The following is a 16558-nucleotide window of genomic DNA, read 5'->3' on the forward strand; positions in this document are numbered from 1 at the left end:
CTGATGGTACCTGGTAGGTTGGACAGTTGTCTTGGGAAAGTTCTTTCAAACATATGAAACCCTTACTTGTCTCATGATGCATTTGAGGCAATTTACTGCCACATGCATTAACTAAACATGATACAGACACTTTGAAGAAAGAGCCCTACTTTTCTATCTTTCATAAATAGCTCATGTAGTATTTGGTGCATAGTATAGGCTCAGCTAAATCTCTGTTAAACTGACCAATTATATATTGGTATATGTGAATATGTTAATAACCAGATTTTAGAAATTATACTGTGGAGTAAACTGCCAAATAACTGGACTCCTATCAAGAAACTATGTGATAGTTTAGAGATGAAAAGATGTCTCTTACTCAAATAAAGTTTTAATCAAAAAAATCACTCAATACACAGCCCTGTTAGCTATGAGTTTTATTCTACCAGTTTTTATTCATAAAAAAATTACTACTTTGATAGCAGTTCTACCCTACTCTTTTTTATATTACATTCTCAAAAATCTCATAGGAAAAACCAAATGCTTCAGCAATGCAGAAATCTATTGTCTAACTGTTTAATATCTCAACATCATAATTTAGTTAGATATCCAAATTGGTAGGTCTGGACTCCATATTTTAACAAATTCTCTAGTATTTCCTTCTGCTATGGCTTATTTTTCTACTTAAACAAGAGTAATTAAAACTCAACAAAAAAAATCACATATATAAATAACAGGAGGAGGACAGTTCTCTCCTATTCATTCCCTCTATAGTTTTCATGTAATAAACAGATGTGAAATTAGAAAATATAGGAAGGAAAAACAATAAAGATAACTACTTGTAATTTGAATATATAAGCAAATAACATTGCAATTACCATCTCAGGATGATTTTAGCCTAAAAGTGAAATATGAGAAATCAGTACATTCTGACTTGCAGCTAAGTTTTACAGTTAAAATATTGATGAGTTCTCCTTTTATGTGGGAAAATTATGTATAATACAAATTCACCATTATAGCTACTTTTAAGTGTGAACACATCTTTTTGCATGTGTGTAAATCATGTGTAATATGGTATGTAATGTGATGTTTGAGTAGCATGTGCACCTAGGCATGAAGATCAGTACACCCCACGCACATGCATGCAGAAGCCAGAGGAGAATGTTAGGTGCTCTTCCCTATTGCTCATTCACGTATTTCTTTGATATAGAATCTCTCCCTCAATCTGGAGCTGCCAGTTTTAGTAGGCAAGCCCCAGCTATTTTCTGTCTGGCATGAAAGTAATCAACTATACCTTGGTTGGATCTGAGGCCCACTCTATGGGAGGGAATTCATGACTGGTATTAAAAACCTAGTCAAATGCCTATAGCTGGGAAGGTAATAGGTCCTGGAAGGAAGCTATGACTATTGTTTGCCTGAATGGATATGGTATGCCTATCAAATTGCCCTCTAAATGACTGTGTTTAAAAACTAAACCCAGTATCGAAAGGACATCTCATAGATTAGTGCTGATCTCACTTTTGGTCAAAGGAGCTTCCTTTTAAAGATGGCAGTGACTACTGGGGACACTCAAAATTCATCCCAGTGTTGTGAAGTGAGAAATAGCTTAGTGATGAGCACTAAAGGAAAAATCTCTATAACATCCTCCAAGGCTCAGGAAACATTGCAAAAGAGGCAGTGGAAACAATGTAAGAGCCAGAGGATGGGAGGAGTGCTTTGAAATACAGTCTTCCTGACAAGAAATGGTTACTATATTCAGGACCTCATAGCCACTCTCATCATCTGCACAAAACTTACGTAATATTGGGCCTATCAACATGTCATCATGGATGATAAAGGAGGGCACAAAAAAAGACATGAAAATACAAGAGGGACTAGTTAGAAAGAAGGGGTTTTGTAGAAGTTGGATGGGGGACAAAATTAAGCAATAGGAGAGGATTATGATCAAAATATTTTATGTACATGTATAAAAATTGTCCATAAAGTTTTTTAAAGCCAAGGGTTTTAAGAAAGAAAAAGAACACATAAAGTATATGAAGAATCTGCCACTATATTCTTATGTATTAAATCTCTCCAAAAACCCTGTCCATTCATATACCTGATCACATTTTTGATCTATAACAATGACTTTATGAGACCAACACACACTTATATTCTCGTTAAAAGTTGTGTTCTCAAACCACAAACTATACTAAACCACAAACTATTCTGATAGATATAAATAAGTAACTTTCATAATTACAAAATTTTCTAAGTAACAGAAATGTTTTTACAATTAAGAATATTACTGAGACATCATACTCACTTAAAGAAAGCAGAAATATGCCCCCCCAAAAAAACTGACTACTACTCCCACAATGCATAAACTACAACCTCATGGGGAATACCTGAAACCCTACAGAGGAGTGTCTCCAATGAAATGGGGGCAGGGACGAGGGAAAAGAGGGTACTAACACATGATGTATCCATATGAAACATGTTGTTAATAAAATAATAATAATAATAATAGATAACAAATTAAAGAAAGCAGAAATAAAACAGCCTGGGGTATTTTGGAAAATTATTTCAAATCTCTTTTTCTGAAGTCTTGTTGTGACTCTAATATTTACTGAGACAACTTTTTTCTTAAGGTTTATGTGAACTACTTTCAAAAATTAGTTTGAATCAGTGTTAAGGAAAAAAAAAATACCCAATCCAATAGCAAAATGGCATTACATAATCAGCTTTTAAAAACTACAGATCAATCCCTACTACCAAGGAGTGTGGGATGAAGAGTTAAAAATTATCAAGTACCTATGTTTAGCTCATTGGTGCAGGTTAAGGGCTGGGTATTTCCATCCCATTCCAGGCAAAACAAAAGGAAATCCTCCTGTGTCTGAGATTCTATTAACACATCCAAGGACCAGGAGCTGCAGTGTCTTGTCCACTTAGCAATTCTCAGAGATCTGTTTCTATTCTGCCTATACGATTCAGCTTTTGTTTTACATTTTTATTCAACATGTTCAGTTCCCTAAAACAAACAGACTGTACTTAATGCCACTTAACTGTACATTTAAGAAGGCTAAACTGGTCAATTTCTTGTTTTATGTATTTATCACAATAAACCTATAAATAAATAAAATCTCAATAAGGAGCCAATATATGGGGTAGAGAGGCTGGAACCTATGTGGCTATAATATTTGTCTCTACTGCTAAATTCAACCAAAGCTGGACATAGTGGCACACACCTTTAATCCCAGTACTCAGGAGGCAGAGGTAGGAGCATTGGTATGAGTTTGAGACCAGCCTGGGACTATATAGTGAATTCCAGGTCACCTGTGCTAGATAAGACTCTACCTTGAAAAAAAAAAAATCAAACAAACAAACAAAAAAAGATCAAATAAAAGATAGAATAAAAAAAGAAAAGACATAGCACTTGCAGTCCTTGCCCATTCTTATGGCCTTTAATACACTCTACCCAGCTGCCACCAGGAAGGCCTTGGCACTAGGCAGGCTAGGCAGAAGCACACCCTCTGCAGCATCTCTCTAGATGTGAACAGGTGCTGGAAGAAGGGAGGATTTTTTTGATGATGGATCCTTGGGAGAGTGTGCAATTCCTTAGAGAGTACTAAAATTGCCACTCCATTTACTGCGCCAAGTTAACTGGCAGGGGCCATGACAAGCTAGAATTTGACTAGCTTACCCCAAAAGCTATAATAATTTGGTAGCATGGATGATGACAATGGATATCTTAATTTTGTACTTAAAAGGTTATCTCAACAAAAAGAGAACAAATGCCTAGTTATTCAATTTCTTTCTGTATCTCTCAGTACATATTTAAAGCTCCTCAGCATTTAACTTTTCTCTGCTCTACAGACTTGGCATACATTAAAAAAAAAAAAGGTCTATCAGAAATATATCTATATATTCACCTTAACATCTAGGATTTCCCATCCTAGCTGCTTATGGGTGCTTGAGTCCTCATTAACTCAGTGTAGCAGCACTGAGAGCAGCTAAGCTCCAGTGAAGAAGGGCTGACTGATGTGGGTGTGAGGAAAGGTGACCTTTAGTTGTAAACAGTCATCAGATTTCACATCCTCAAAAATATTAGCACTGCAGGGCCTGCAAGGATGTAGACGCCGTGTCTGGCCTTATTACAGACAGGCTTTTGAAATGGTAATTACACCACCAACAGCACTGCTACCCATAAGCTGTACAACCAGTACAAGAAGGAGCAGGAACTTCAGGAACATACATGCATAAAACCAACAACTTCCCTCCCTGGTTAGGAGGCGGCTTTTTCTTTCTTGTTAGGAATAGATCACGATAGCTCAGTTTTCTGGTGGCGTTCAACTTAAGGAACCAGACAAAGGAAAATGTGAGCACCCCCCTCATGCTGCAGGAAAGCATTCACATTTAAAGGGAGCCCCGTGTGATCTGAATGGACTGTCATCACACACAGTAGCATAAAGACCATAACTTCAAGACTACTATCTCTGAAAACATGTTAAGAAGGGCAGTGATATAAATTACCATCAGGAATAAGCAGAAATATTCTGAGAGTTGAGGGACAATGTACATTCTTGCTTCTTACCTGACTAATCTTGAACAAGTCTAGATTTCTTTTTGTTTTGTTTTGTTTTGTTTTTTGAGGTAGGGTCTCACTCTGGTTCAGGCTGACCTGGAATTAACTCTGTCATCTCAGGGTGGCCTTGAACTCATGGCGATCCTCCTACCTCTGCCTCCCGAGTGCTGGGATTAAAGGCATGCGCCACCACACCCGGCTAAGTCTAGATTTCTTATACCTGAAGAGTTTGAGACTAAGCTCCCTTTTTTTGAAAGACAATGTTAAAAATAAACTTTCCCATAAAATAAACTGACATATATTTAGAGGTCTTCTTGACACTAAATCCAGAAGTTGGAGAGTTTCAGTGAAGGTTAATCAAGCGGCAGAGGATTACCAATCAGCTACCCAACTGCCATATTTTACTGCAACAGCACCCCAGGGAGCCAATTCAATTGCACCTCATGCAACTAAAGTATATTAACACTCAACAAATTGGCTACAATTACAAGATACCAGTATATTCACTTAACACTGAGAAGCAGGGAATAATTTAGCATATGCTTGAAAAGCTTGGTTTGGGCCCAAATGACTGCTTGTTTACAACTGAAGGACAAGCGGGAGCAGGAAGTAACTCCCAGGGTCCTTCAGAGGAAATCCCTCCTAGAATGCCCACAGAGAATGTTGCAGTCTTGGTTCCTCTGGAGAAACAGAACCACAACAGGAGGGAAACTGAAAAGGATGAAGCAATATGAAGAACAGCAGTGTCGGGTTCTTTATCCCTAATGAGGCTCCCCCCCCCCCCCAAGGTAGGGTCTCACTCTAGCTCAGGCTGACCTGGAATTCACTCTGTAGTCTTAGGGTGGCCTCAAACTCTCAGCGATCCTCCTACCTCTGCCCCTCTGCCTCCCCCTCTGCCCCTCTGCCTCCCGAGTGCTGGGATTAAAGGCGTGCGCCACGATGCCCGGCTCCTAATGAGTTTTTAAAGATTCTTTAAATTGAAATCTTTTACTTCAGTTTTGCTTGATAAATCAGGAAATGAAAACACTTAAAATAGCAACGGGAGATACAAGCTTCTGTCCAGCGGATGGTTCCCTTCTCCAGGGATGTCTATGAATAAATAAATGGAATGTTTCAGTTTGTACTTTTTTCTTCTTCTACTTATTGATACTAAGATATGTTCCAGAGCAAAAAAGCCACCAGGTGAAAAGGCCTTCATATAACCTTGTGTAGAGGGCATAAGGTTTGCAATAGCTACTCTGGCACTTTCACAATACTCAAAACATATATGAAAGAGATTGTGCCTCAACATGTGTATGGCTCTGTGAAGTTATAATTGATAAGGAGGACACATGGGAAGGCAGAAAAGTGATTAAGAGAATATACCACAGATACTTGTCCATACTTGTTTATTGCTGTACTTCTCATGTCCAGGAAATGAAACCAGCCTAGATGCCATCAACAGATAAATGGATTAAGAATACATGGCATGTATATACAATGGAATTTAATGCAGCCATGAAGAAAAATAAAATTATGATATCTATAGGAAAATGGATGAAACTGGAAAGCACTATGTTAAGTGAAATAAGCCATACACAGAAAAGGTGATACTATGTTTTCTCATATATGGAACCTAGATCTAAATGTTTGTGTGTGTGTGGGGGGGGGTGTAGGTCACCAAACCAGAAAAGGATCATGAGAAGGGAGGACGAGATCTTCAGAAAGGTAGAAACAGGGTACTAGTGAAGGAGAAATAGGAGAAAGCTAGGTTCTTTTAGGTGGTCTCAGTTGGGAACAGAGGCCCAGAGAGAAAGGATGCCACCTTGACTGGTGGGAATGGAACCCCGTTTCTGACTGAGACGCATCTACAGCAGCTGTGCTGCCCTCTGCTGTTCACCACCTAACAAGCTTCCTAGATGGGTGACCTTCACTATGCATGCGGTCTGGCCCTGGGGGTTGCCCTTCACATCTACAAACCAATTGGGTCTGCCTCTTTATGTACCTAAATTTTGATGAAAGAATACATTTTCAATCGACTATAAAGGCTGTTTTTCAGCCTTTTTTCCCTCTCTCTCTGCATCTCCTTGCTCTGCTTTGTGATCTCTGCTTAGATACACGTGAGTCTGGCTTCTTCCTGACCCAGTCTTTGTTGATCTGAATAGTTTTTCTGCTTGCTTATTCATAAAGAATAAAAAGCATAAAACTTTCGGGTAATTTCTCTTTTTAATTATATGTATGATATTCCTCTGGTCTCTGAATCTAGCACATGCGTATTTCCCTTGCACTCTAGATCTACCACATGGGTGCTTTCTCTAACCCTGGGGCTGTTACCTGTGTACTTTCTCTAAACTGGGGATATCCAGGGTATAACTCTCTTTACTACTCATCTCTCATCTGAACTTCTTGGTCTCTGCTTTTGTAGTTTCCCTCTGCTGTTTTTCCTTAAGGCACCACCATTTGCCCTCTTAACTTTCTTCCATGGGGAGGCTCAGGGCAGAATCTGTGTGTTTCTTTTAAATCTCCCTATACGAGCTCCTAGGTTCCATCTTCCACGTGCTTGTGGCTCCACTCCAGTCTTTCCCTAAAATCCTCAATTTCTCTTAAATGAATGTCACAGACTATGCTGTGTTTTCCACATGAGTGCATGTTTCTTAGTTTCCATATGCTTATGATGCTATTCTTCCTAGATCTCAATTTCCCTTAAGCAAACACTCAAATTTGTGATTACTCAATAAATGAACTTAATAATCCATACTTTATCCACCTTGAGTCAATTTTTTTTGTCAATTCTTTGTTAAAAATAGGACAGGACCCAAAATTGGGGTTCATGAACTTAGGGGACCCCTCCCGAACTCCAAATTCCTGCATGATTTGTAATAAGAAAGCAGAAAGGGGGACTAATTGGGGGAAGAAAGGGACCCATTGGAGGGGGATCAGAGGAGGGTAGTGGGGAAAGGAATGGAATGAATGAGAATAAAGAATAATGATGCACAGGTATGAAGATGCCATAATGAAACCCATTACTTTATTTTTTATTTATTTATTTTTTTTGTTTTTTTGAGGTAGGGTCATACTCTAGCCCTGGCTGACCTGGAATTCATTATGGAATCTCAGGGTGGCCTCGAACTCACAGCGATCCTCCTACCTCTGCCTCCCGAGTGCTGGGATTAAAGGCGTGCGCCACCACGCCTGGCTCCATGAGTTTATATGATAGCTGTTGTAGTCAGTTCTACATTGCTGGGACAAAAATGCAAAACCAAGCACAATTTAGAGGAGGAAGGGGTTTATTTCACACTCACAGATCTAGGGGAAAGTTCCACCAGTGGCGGAAGAAGCTGCTTCCATACATCCAAACAGAGAAAGACCATCACCAGCCAGCAAACAGAAACCACCAGCAAACAGCAGGGACCGCAGCAGAGCTCAGACCTCTCTGTATACCTTTTGGTTGGAAATCAGATCCATTCCCAAACACACATTAGGGCTGGACCCCAGGATATGCCTCTAATGACACCTCCAGCCAGGTGGCTGGAGTCAAGCTTTTAATAAAACAACTAAATCTATGGGGGAATTACATGCAAATTAACATACTAGCCTCAATTAAAAAAAAAAGCCAGGGGCTGGAGAGATGGCTTAGTAGTTAAGCGCTTGTCTGTGAAGCCTAAGGACCCTGGATCAAGGCTCGATTCCCCAGGACCCACGTTAGCCAGATGCACAAGGGGCCACATGCATCTGGAGTTCGTTTGCAGTGACTGGAGGCCCTGGCGTGCCCATTCTCTCTCTATATATATCTGCCTCTTTCTCTCTATGTCTGTTGCTCTCAAATATAATAACCAACAACAACAAAAATATTTTTTAAAAAAGCCACATAATATACCAAAATCTGTTATTTTATTTATTAATTTGAGAGAGAGAGACAGAGAGAGAGAGAGAGAGAGAGAGGGAGGGAGGGAGGGAGGGAGGGAGGGAGAGAATGGGCATGTCAGGGCCTCTAGCCACTGCAAACGAACTCCAGACACATGCGCCACCTTCTGCATCTGGCTTACATGGGTCCTGGGGAACTGAACTAAATAAAATCCTTTGGATTTGTAGGCAAGCACCTTAACTGCTAAGCCATCTCTCCAGCCCCCCCAAATCTGTTTTTAAAAAATTATACAATGTGGGGCTGGAGAGATGGCTTAGCAGTTAAGGCAATTGCCTGCAAAGCCACAGGACCTAGGTTCTATTCTCCAGGATCCACATAAACCAGATGCACATGGTGATGCATGTGTCTGGAGTTTGTTTAAAGAATTAAAACAAAATAAAAGAAGTCAGGCATGGTGGCACACACCCTTAATCCCAGCATTCGGGAGGCAGTGGTAGGATCGCAGTAAATTCGAGGCTACCCTGAGACTACATAGTGAATTCCAGGTCAGCTTGAACTAGAGTGAGACCCTACCTTGAAAAACCAAAAAAAATAAAAATAAAAAATAAAAAAAGAAGTTGGGCATGGTGGTACACATCTTTAATCCCAGCACTTGGGAGGTTGAGGTAGGAAGATCGCTATGAGTTTGAGGGCATCCTGAGATTACATAGTGAATTCCAATCCAAGTCAGCCTGGGCCACAGTGAGACCCTACCTCGAAAAAAACAACAAAACAAAACATGTGGCTATATGTCAATTTGAAATCACATATTTTCATAGGTTTCTTATCAAATGAAATCACTGCATTTCTAAGAAAATGAATGTAAGCAGAGATCATATGTTAAGCAAAATAATCCAGAGTAAGACAAATACTGCATGATTTTTTTCATCTATGAATTCAACATTTAAACTTACATGGTATGTGCATCTTGTGTGTGTGTGATGACAGCAGAAAGGAGACTAATAAAGGGAGGAAGAGATCTTAAGGGAGAAGTAAAGGAGGGAAAAAAGAGCACTGGAATACATGAGAAATGAACACAGAAGGGACAATAGTGTGGGGGATGGAAGAGAGGCCAGCTGGAAAGGATGAAGGAGATGAGGAAGCACTATGGGGAAAGGTATGAATAAAAACAGGTATATATGAAAATGTTATAATGAGACCCATTATTTTGTATGCTTGTGATGGTTTGATTCAGGTGTCCCCCATAAACTTAGGTGTTCTGAATGCTACATTCCCAGCTGATGCAGATTTGGGAATTAATGCCTCCTAGAGGCAGTGTCAGGCTTATGGGTATTATAGCCAGTGTCCCCTTGCCAGTGTTTTGCTTACTCTCCTGTTTCTGTTGCCCACGTGGTGTTGGCCAGTAGGTCATGTCTACCTTCTGCTCATGCCATCCTTTTCCCCTGCCATCATGGAGTTTCCCGTCTAATCTGTAATCCAAAATAAGTCCCCTTTATCTTCCCCATGAGCTGCTCTTGGAAGGGTGATTTCTTTCAGCAATGTGAACCTGACTCCAACAGTAAAGCTGGTATAGAGAGTGGTATCATTGCTGCTTGAAACCTGACCATGTGGCTTTGGCCTTTTGAAGCTGATTTTCAAGAGGAACGTGGATGAATTTGAAATCCTGGCTTAAGAGATGGCTTGCAGTGCTGTAAGTACAGCTTGATGGACTATTCTGGTCAGAGTTGAAAGACCTGAATGCAGTAAGAACTAAGGACTGTGAAGTTTGGTGTTTGAGGGTGAGAGAGAGGCCTTGCCTGGACTGGGCAAGAAGCAGTTTGTGTGAGAAGCTTACTGTTATGGCCATGTCCTAAGAACTTGTGCATGGCTTCATTGCATACAAATGGACTGGTGTGAGCAGAGGGATATGGCACACACACACACACAAATAAAATAGAATCTTTGGGCCAAAACCTCTGCCTGTTCAGCTGCAATTGTATGAGAGATTACAACCACTGAGATTGGGCCACCTGACCTGCACTGGGACAACAGAAAGAATGCAGTCTTTTGAAGAGTTTCTGCTGGCTGATAACAGAAAAGTATGCAGTCAAAGTATAAGTTCCAGCTAGGCATGGTGGCACATGCCTTTAATCCCAGCACTCGGGAGGCAGAGGTATGAGGATTTCTGTGAGTTCAAGGCCACCCTGAGACTATGTAGTGAATTCCAGGTCAGCCAGGGCTACAGTGAAACCCTACCTCAAAAATAAAAACAACAACAACTACAAAAAGTATAAGCTCAGCCAGGCATGGTAGCACACAGCCCAACACTATGGTTGCAGGACTGCTGTGAGTTCAAGGCCAGCCTAGGGCCACAGAGTGAGTTCTAGATCAGCCTGGGCTATCGTGAGACTCTACCTCAAAAACAACAAGTAGCATAGGTTGTAGAGAAACTGACCTCTTAGTGTAGCAAAAAAGAAGTTATTCCTTAAGGGTAAAACCACCAAAAGTATGCTGGGTCTGGTGACTCAGGTCTATAATCCTAACTCCTTGGGGGAATGAGGCAAGAAGATCACAAACATAAAGATTGCTTAGATTACAGAGTGACTTCAAGGCTGGCTTGGGCATCTTATTGAGATGTTGTCTCAAAAAATAAACACACAAGGGCTGGGAGAGATAGCTTAATGGTTACGATGTTTGCCCGCAAAGCCAAAGAATCCTGGTTCAATTTTCTAGGACTCATGTAAGCCAGATGCACAAGGTGGTGTATGCATCTGGATTTCATTTATAGTGGCTGGAGGCCCTGGTGTGCCCATTCTCTCCCTCCCCCCGCCTCTTTCTCTGTCTCAAATAAATAAAATATATTAAAAAATAAAAATAAAAATCAATAAAATTAAACACCAAAGGTTAAGAATAGGAAAGTGTGGGCTAGAGAGATGGCTTAGTGGTTAAGGCACTTGCCAGTTAGATTCCACGGTACCCAATTAAAGCCAGATGCACAAGGTGGCACATGCATCTGGAGTTTGTTTGCAGTGGCAACAGATCTTGGGACACCCATTCTCTCCATCTCCTTCTTTTTTTTTTTTTTTCTCTCTCTCTCAAATAAATAAATAAAATATTTTTTAAAAAAAGAGGTAAATGTCACCAGATAATAGGTTGTCAAGATATCTTAGATGTGCTCATTTCTGAAACTGTATTTGGCTCCACTCACTCATTACAACAGACAGGAAAATGTGTTTTGGTATACTTTCACATACCACTGACGGGAGTCCAGGTTTTTAAGTTCTCTCAATAATTTTGAATTTTTCTTCAGCAAGTGAAAATTCTTCCTACAAAGGAAAAAGGATGGAAGAAAAAAAATAAAAGCTTTCCAATCAACCAACTAAAAAACTTACACATCACCTATCCATGCACTACTTCATTCTCTGAAATACTGTGATAGGCACCTTAAGGAAAATGAGGTCTATTTCCCTAAGGCATGCAAAGGCCTAACAGTACCATAGTATCCCATCACTGTTTTGTGACACTGGAAGGTTCTGTGGTCAACAAGTGTGTCCCTTGTGCGCATGTGCCTATGTTTCTGTTTGCACTGCTAGCTATGCTGTGGATCTGTCCCCTTCACTCTTTAAAACTCTACTCCACTATCACATCCAGCTCATACCCACCCTCTTCTATGAGGTCTTCTCTACCATCTACATTTCCCATTGGACTGAATCACTCCTATTCACCTCCTGTCCTATATCAGAAAAGCATTGTATCCATCTCCCTCATCAATTTTATGGTTAGATAGTGACTTACGATTGGATTCTATTTGCATCTTGTGTGGATATAGAAACAATATTGGACAGGAAAGAAATGAAGTAAAACACACAGAATAAAAGAGAAATGCCTGGCACCAACATTGCACAATTAATTTCATTTCTTGTTTTAACCCAGCAGCTAAAAAGAAATTCTTAAGTATTAAAATTGAGAAAAATCTCTATTTCTAATTCCTTTGTTCTCTAACCTCAAATTGGTTAAAAAAATCACATAGAACAATGATAAAAGAACGGGAGCATTAGCACACATGGTTACCTTCTGTCCCATGAATTCATCCCCAAGTCATCAAGCAGCAACCTGCAGAAATAAAAGGGTCCTCGTGGTTCCACTGGTGAGGGTTGCCCTTGGCTGGTGACCCTCATTGCAGAGTTAGAATTACACCTCTGAACATACTCATCTTCCTGTGCGCTCTGGCGCAAGATGACCTCGATGATTTCTTTCTCTTGATCACAGTTCATGCCACATGGGGGTGGGGATGGCTCATTCAGATTCAGCTGGGAAGGTAAAAGGCATTCAGGGCTTGTATGGCCAATGTTTTCAAGTAATTTGTCAAGGACATCATCTCCCTCCTCAATGTGAGAAAAATCTTTTGGAGGTCCATCTGTGTGATGATGAGAGCCACCTGAAATCAGAAGTGTGGGATTTCTTCTGTTGGGTGCCAAGCAGCCTTGCAGAGGTCCATATAAAACTTTGCCATCCCAAGAGTACTTCCCTGAGATATCCCTCACAATGACCCTCACATCCGACAAGGCCGCTCCCTCTGCTGGCGTCTGAAGGTAGGAGATGAGAGTGCTGTCATTAAATACAAACAGCTGCAAGTTGGGGCTCCTGAATACCTCTGAGGACAGCTCAGTGCCTTCCACATGGGCATTATCATGGTTCTCACTGACCAGGCTGTGCAAAATGGCAGGGCCCCCACTGAGTGGGTAGTGCCCCAGGTGGTTCACCAGGTGTGCCATTACCATCCGTGCAGTCAGGGGTATCAACTCCACATTTCTTCTCTTCCTCTCTGTGAACAGAGAAAGCAGGAGCAAGAGAGAGAGAAAGAGAGAGAGAGAGAATTCAGTCAGTCTTTTGAATGCTTGATTCCTCACTGTGAGAATATTTTTAACTTTTTTTACATTAATAATTTTTGAGTTGATGGCCGTACTTTAACACTTCGAAAAATCAAATTACATCATGAAGATTTCACCCTGTAAAGAACTTTAAAAAGTCTGCAGATAGAAGAATAAGCAAAAGAAAAGCATCCCTATGCTTTAGAACTCAAGTGTATAGGGTACAAATGAAGACAAAATCCAGTTGGAGGGCCAGCTGGTAGCCAAACAGTGGGGCAGGGAGGTTATCATACATCCCTTCATCCCTCTGCAGGGTGAAGATACATCTGATAAGGACATTAATAAAGCCTAGGGCTGCATAAGAAGACTGGAACCTATTTATTTAATAATTATGACAATTACAGTTTTTTGATAGGGCACTTAAAATATGTAAGATAAGCTGTCACACTAGTAACTTATGGTGGGACTTAGAGAAATTTAAACAAATTTATGGCTCATGATTAAATGCTTAAAAGGAACTGATTTACAAAATGTTATTACCTAAATTATGCGCAAAGACTTTGATAATAATATATATAAAGGGGTTTTACAAATTGAGATAGATATAAGGGAGAGGCAGATAAACCTGTAAGTATGGACTGCAAAAACTATTTTAGCCAGGTGTGGGGGCGCACGCCTTTAATCGCAGTACTTGGGAGGCAGAGGTAGGAGGATTGCCGTGAGTTCGAGGCCACCCTGAGACTCCATAGTGAATTCTAGGTCAGCCTGGGCTACAGTGAGACCCTACCTCAAAAAACCAAACAAAAACAAAAACAAAAACAAAAACAAAAACAAAAACAAAAAAACAACAAAGAAACCTATTTTAGCTTGAAAGTAGCTAGGGAAATTTATTTATTTCCTTCCCTCCCTCCCTCCCTCCCTTCCTTCTTTCTTTCCTTTTTACTTTCTTTAATTACATATATGAGAGAGAGAATAAGCATGGGCATGAAAAAATCTGGTGCTGCAAACAAACTTCAGATTAGTGTGCCACTTTGTGCATCTGGCTTTACACAGGTACTAGGGAATTAAACCCAGGCCATTAGACTTAGCAAGCAAGTGCCTTTAACTGATGAACCATCAAGTCAAGGATATTTCAATCTGCTAAATTTATAAAGCATGATACATTAATCCAAGGACAAATGAAAGTTAAACTTTTTAAATTTTAACAAGAAAGTCTAGCTATTTAAAGAAACTAAGGTTTATAGATTTAAGTTTAAGCTTAAAGCTGTAAGAAACAATTGCCCTTTTCTCTATATGTGTAGTGTACATATGTGTGGGTGTGTGTGCATACAGAGGCCACAGCTTGATGTTGTGCTGGTTTGATTCAGGTGTCCCCATAAACTTAGGAGTTCTAAATGCTAGTTTCCCAACTGATGGATATTTGGGAATTAATGCCTCTTGGAGGGAGTGTATTATTGGGGCGGGCTTATGGGTACTATAGCAAGTTTCCCCTTGGCACATCCTCCTGTTGCTATGGTCCACCTATGTTGGCCAGGGGGTGATGTCCACCCTCTGCTCATGCCATTATTTTCCCCTGCCATTGTGGAGCTTCCCCTTGAGTCTGTAAGGCAAAATAAATCTCTTTTTCCCAGAAGCTGCTCTTGGTTGGGTGATTCCTACCAGCAATGTGAACTGGACTGCAACAGATATCTTCCTTAATCATTCTTTACCTTATTTATTGAGACAAAGTCTCTCATTGAACCCAGAGCTTATTAATTTGGCTAGTCTAGTTATCCATCTTGCCCTGGGGCTCCCCAACCTCTGTCTCCTGAGTACTGGCAATACAGGTGAATATTGCCATATCTGGCATTTTTGTGGGTGCTGGGGACCTGAACATAAAAAGTCATATATTTACAGCTTATATATACATATACTTACAGTTTTTATTTTATATATATATACATATATATATATCTCTCAAATATGTGCCTTTTTCATGTTAAACACCCTCCCTTTTAGACATAATAATCAAACTTATTTATTTGTAACATCATTTTATGATATCAATAGAGTAAACATCCATAATAATCTTAGGAACAATCAAATCTCTGAATTTTATAACAAAATTATCCTGAGATTTTCTTTTGAATTTTTAAGCAATTTTTTAATGCATACGAACTATATATTCAATGATGGAGAATGAAATTTCATATAAGACTCATGTTTTAGAAGCAAAGTAGGTCATTTACATCTATCCTTGAAGTTGAGCATTTTCTTCCAACGCTAGAAGCATGATTTCTACACAACTAAGAAATACAATGACCACATTTAATGCTCAAAATAGGCAATATTAATGCCTCAGAGGGCAAACATGAAGCCAGCTGAGAATTCATAGTTCATAGCATGAAAAATGCTGTTGTAATGACAGTGAGGCAGGCATAAAATTCTAATGATAAAGACCCAATTTGATAAAGGCCAAGGCAGAAAATAGCAATTAGAAAATCAACTTTGCTTTATTTTTATTCACATAGGTTGTGCTTCCAATTTGAGGTGAATATAAATGTCTGTTTTGTGAATGTGTTTGAATTCTATAATGGGAAAATGAGCTGGAGTTACACTGATCAAGCCATATACCATGACACAATGATAAACCTAATAAAACCCAAACTAGCTCTGGCATTGAAATGTCAGGAAAAAGAACATTTGTGAAATAATAATTGCTCTTTCTTGGCACACTTCAGCTAAATCCGCCACCTAAGGTTCCCCAAGAATCAAAGATCTGGATTTCCATCAGTGAAAACAACGAGTTCACAGCTTTCTCAAACAGGAAAAAAGACTCCATGTACCCTCGTTTTCTAAATTCATAGCAGAAATATAAAAAGCAGTAATGTTAGGCTATCATTCCACTTTCACGTTGGGAAGCCCCTCCCTGGCCTGCCCTTTAAACACTTGGGGAGCAATTTGAGCACACATGCTTAGTGATGGCTCAACAAGGTCTCATGTTTGGAACTTTGTTTAAAATAATAAATATACCAAGTAGTAAATAATTTAAGAAAGTCGCTTACTTAATTAGTATGTTAGTACATTAAAATAATTGGTAAAATATAAAAACCATGTCATAAATATTTGAAATACTTAAAAAAATGCTGAATTGTGAAGTTGAGTGAGAGTACATTTATTTGTTTAGCATCTTTCATAAGTGTGATGTGTCATGTATGTGCACAGATGCTCTCACAGGTTCATGGAAGTCAGAGTAGACTCAGGTAGTTGTAGGCCCTTATACTTGCAGAAAGCATTGTTAACCACTGAGCCACCTCCCCAGCCCAAACACATTATACTTAA

The 16558-nt window shown here is 39.7% G+C and overlaps 1 protein-coding gene across 4 annotated transcripts in view; it reads right to left on the reverse strand.

The window, feature by feature from the left end:
• Ralgapa2 (Ral GTPase activating protein catalytic subunit alpha 2) overlaps positions 1-16558 on the reverse strand; it is a 366249-nt gene that overhangs the window by 123644 nt on the left and 226047 nt on the right. For all 4 annotated transcript variants that reach the window (XM_045156189.1, XM_045156188.1, XR_006638510.1 and 1 more), the window contains 2 exons: positions 12438-13191; positions 11621-11692 (listed from right to left, as the gene is read on the reverse strand). In XM_045156189.1, coding sequence (XP_045012124.1) covers positions 11621-11692; positions 12438-13191 — 826 coding nt within the window. The remainder of the gene's footprint in view (positions 1-11620; positions 11693-12437; positions 13192-16558) is intronic.

This window comes from Jaculus jaculus, chromosome 8 (assembly GCF_020740685.1).
Source record: "Jaculus jaculus isolate mJacJac1 chromosome 8, mJacJac1.mat.Y.cur, whole genome shotgun sequence".
NCBI lineage: Eukaryota > Metazoa > Chordata > Mammalia > Rodentia > Dipodidae > Jaculus > Jaculus jaculus.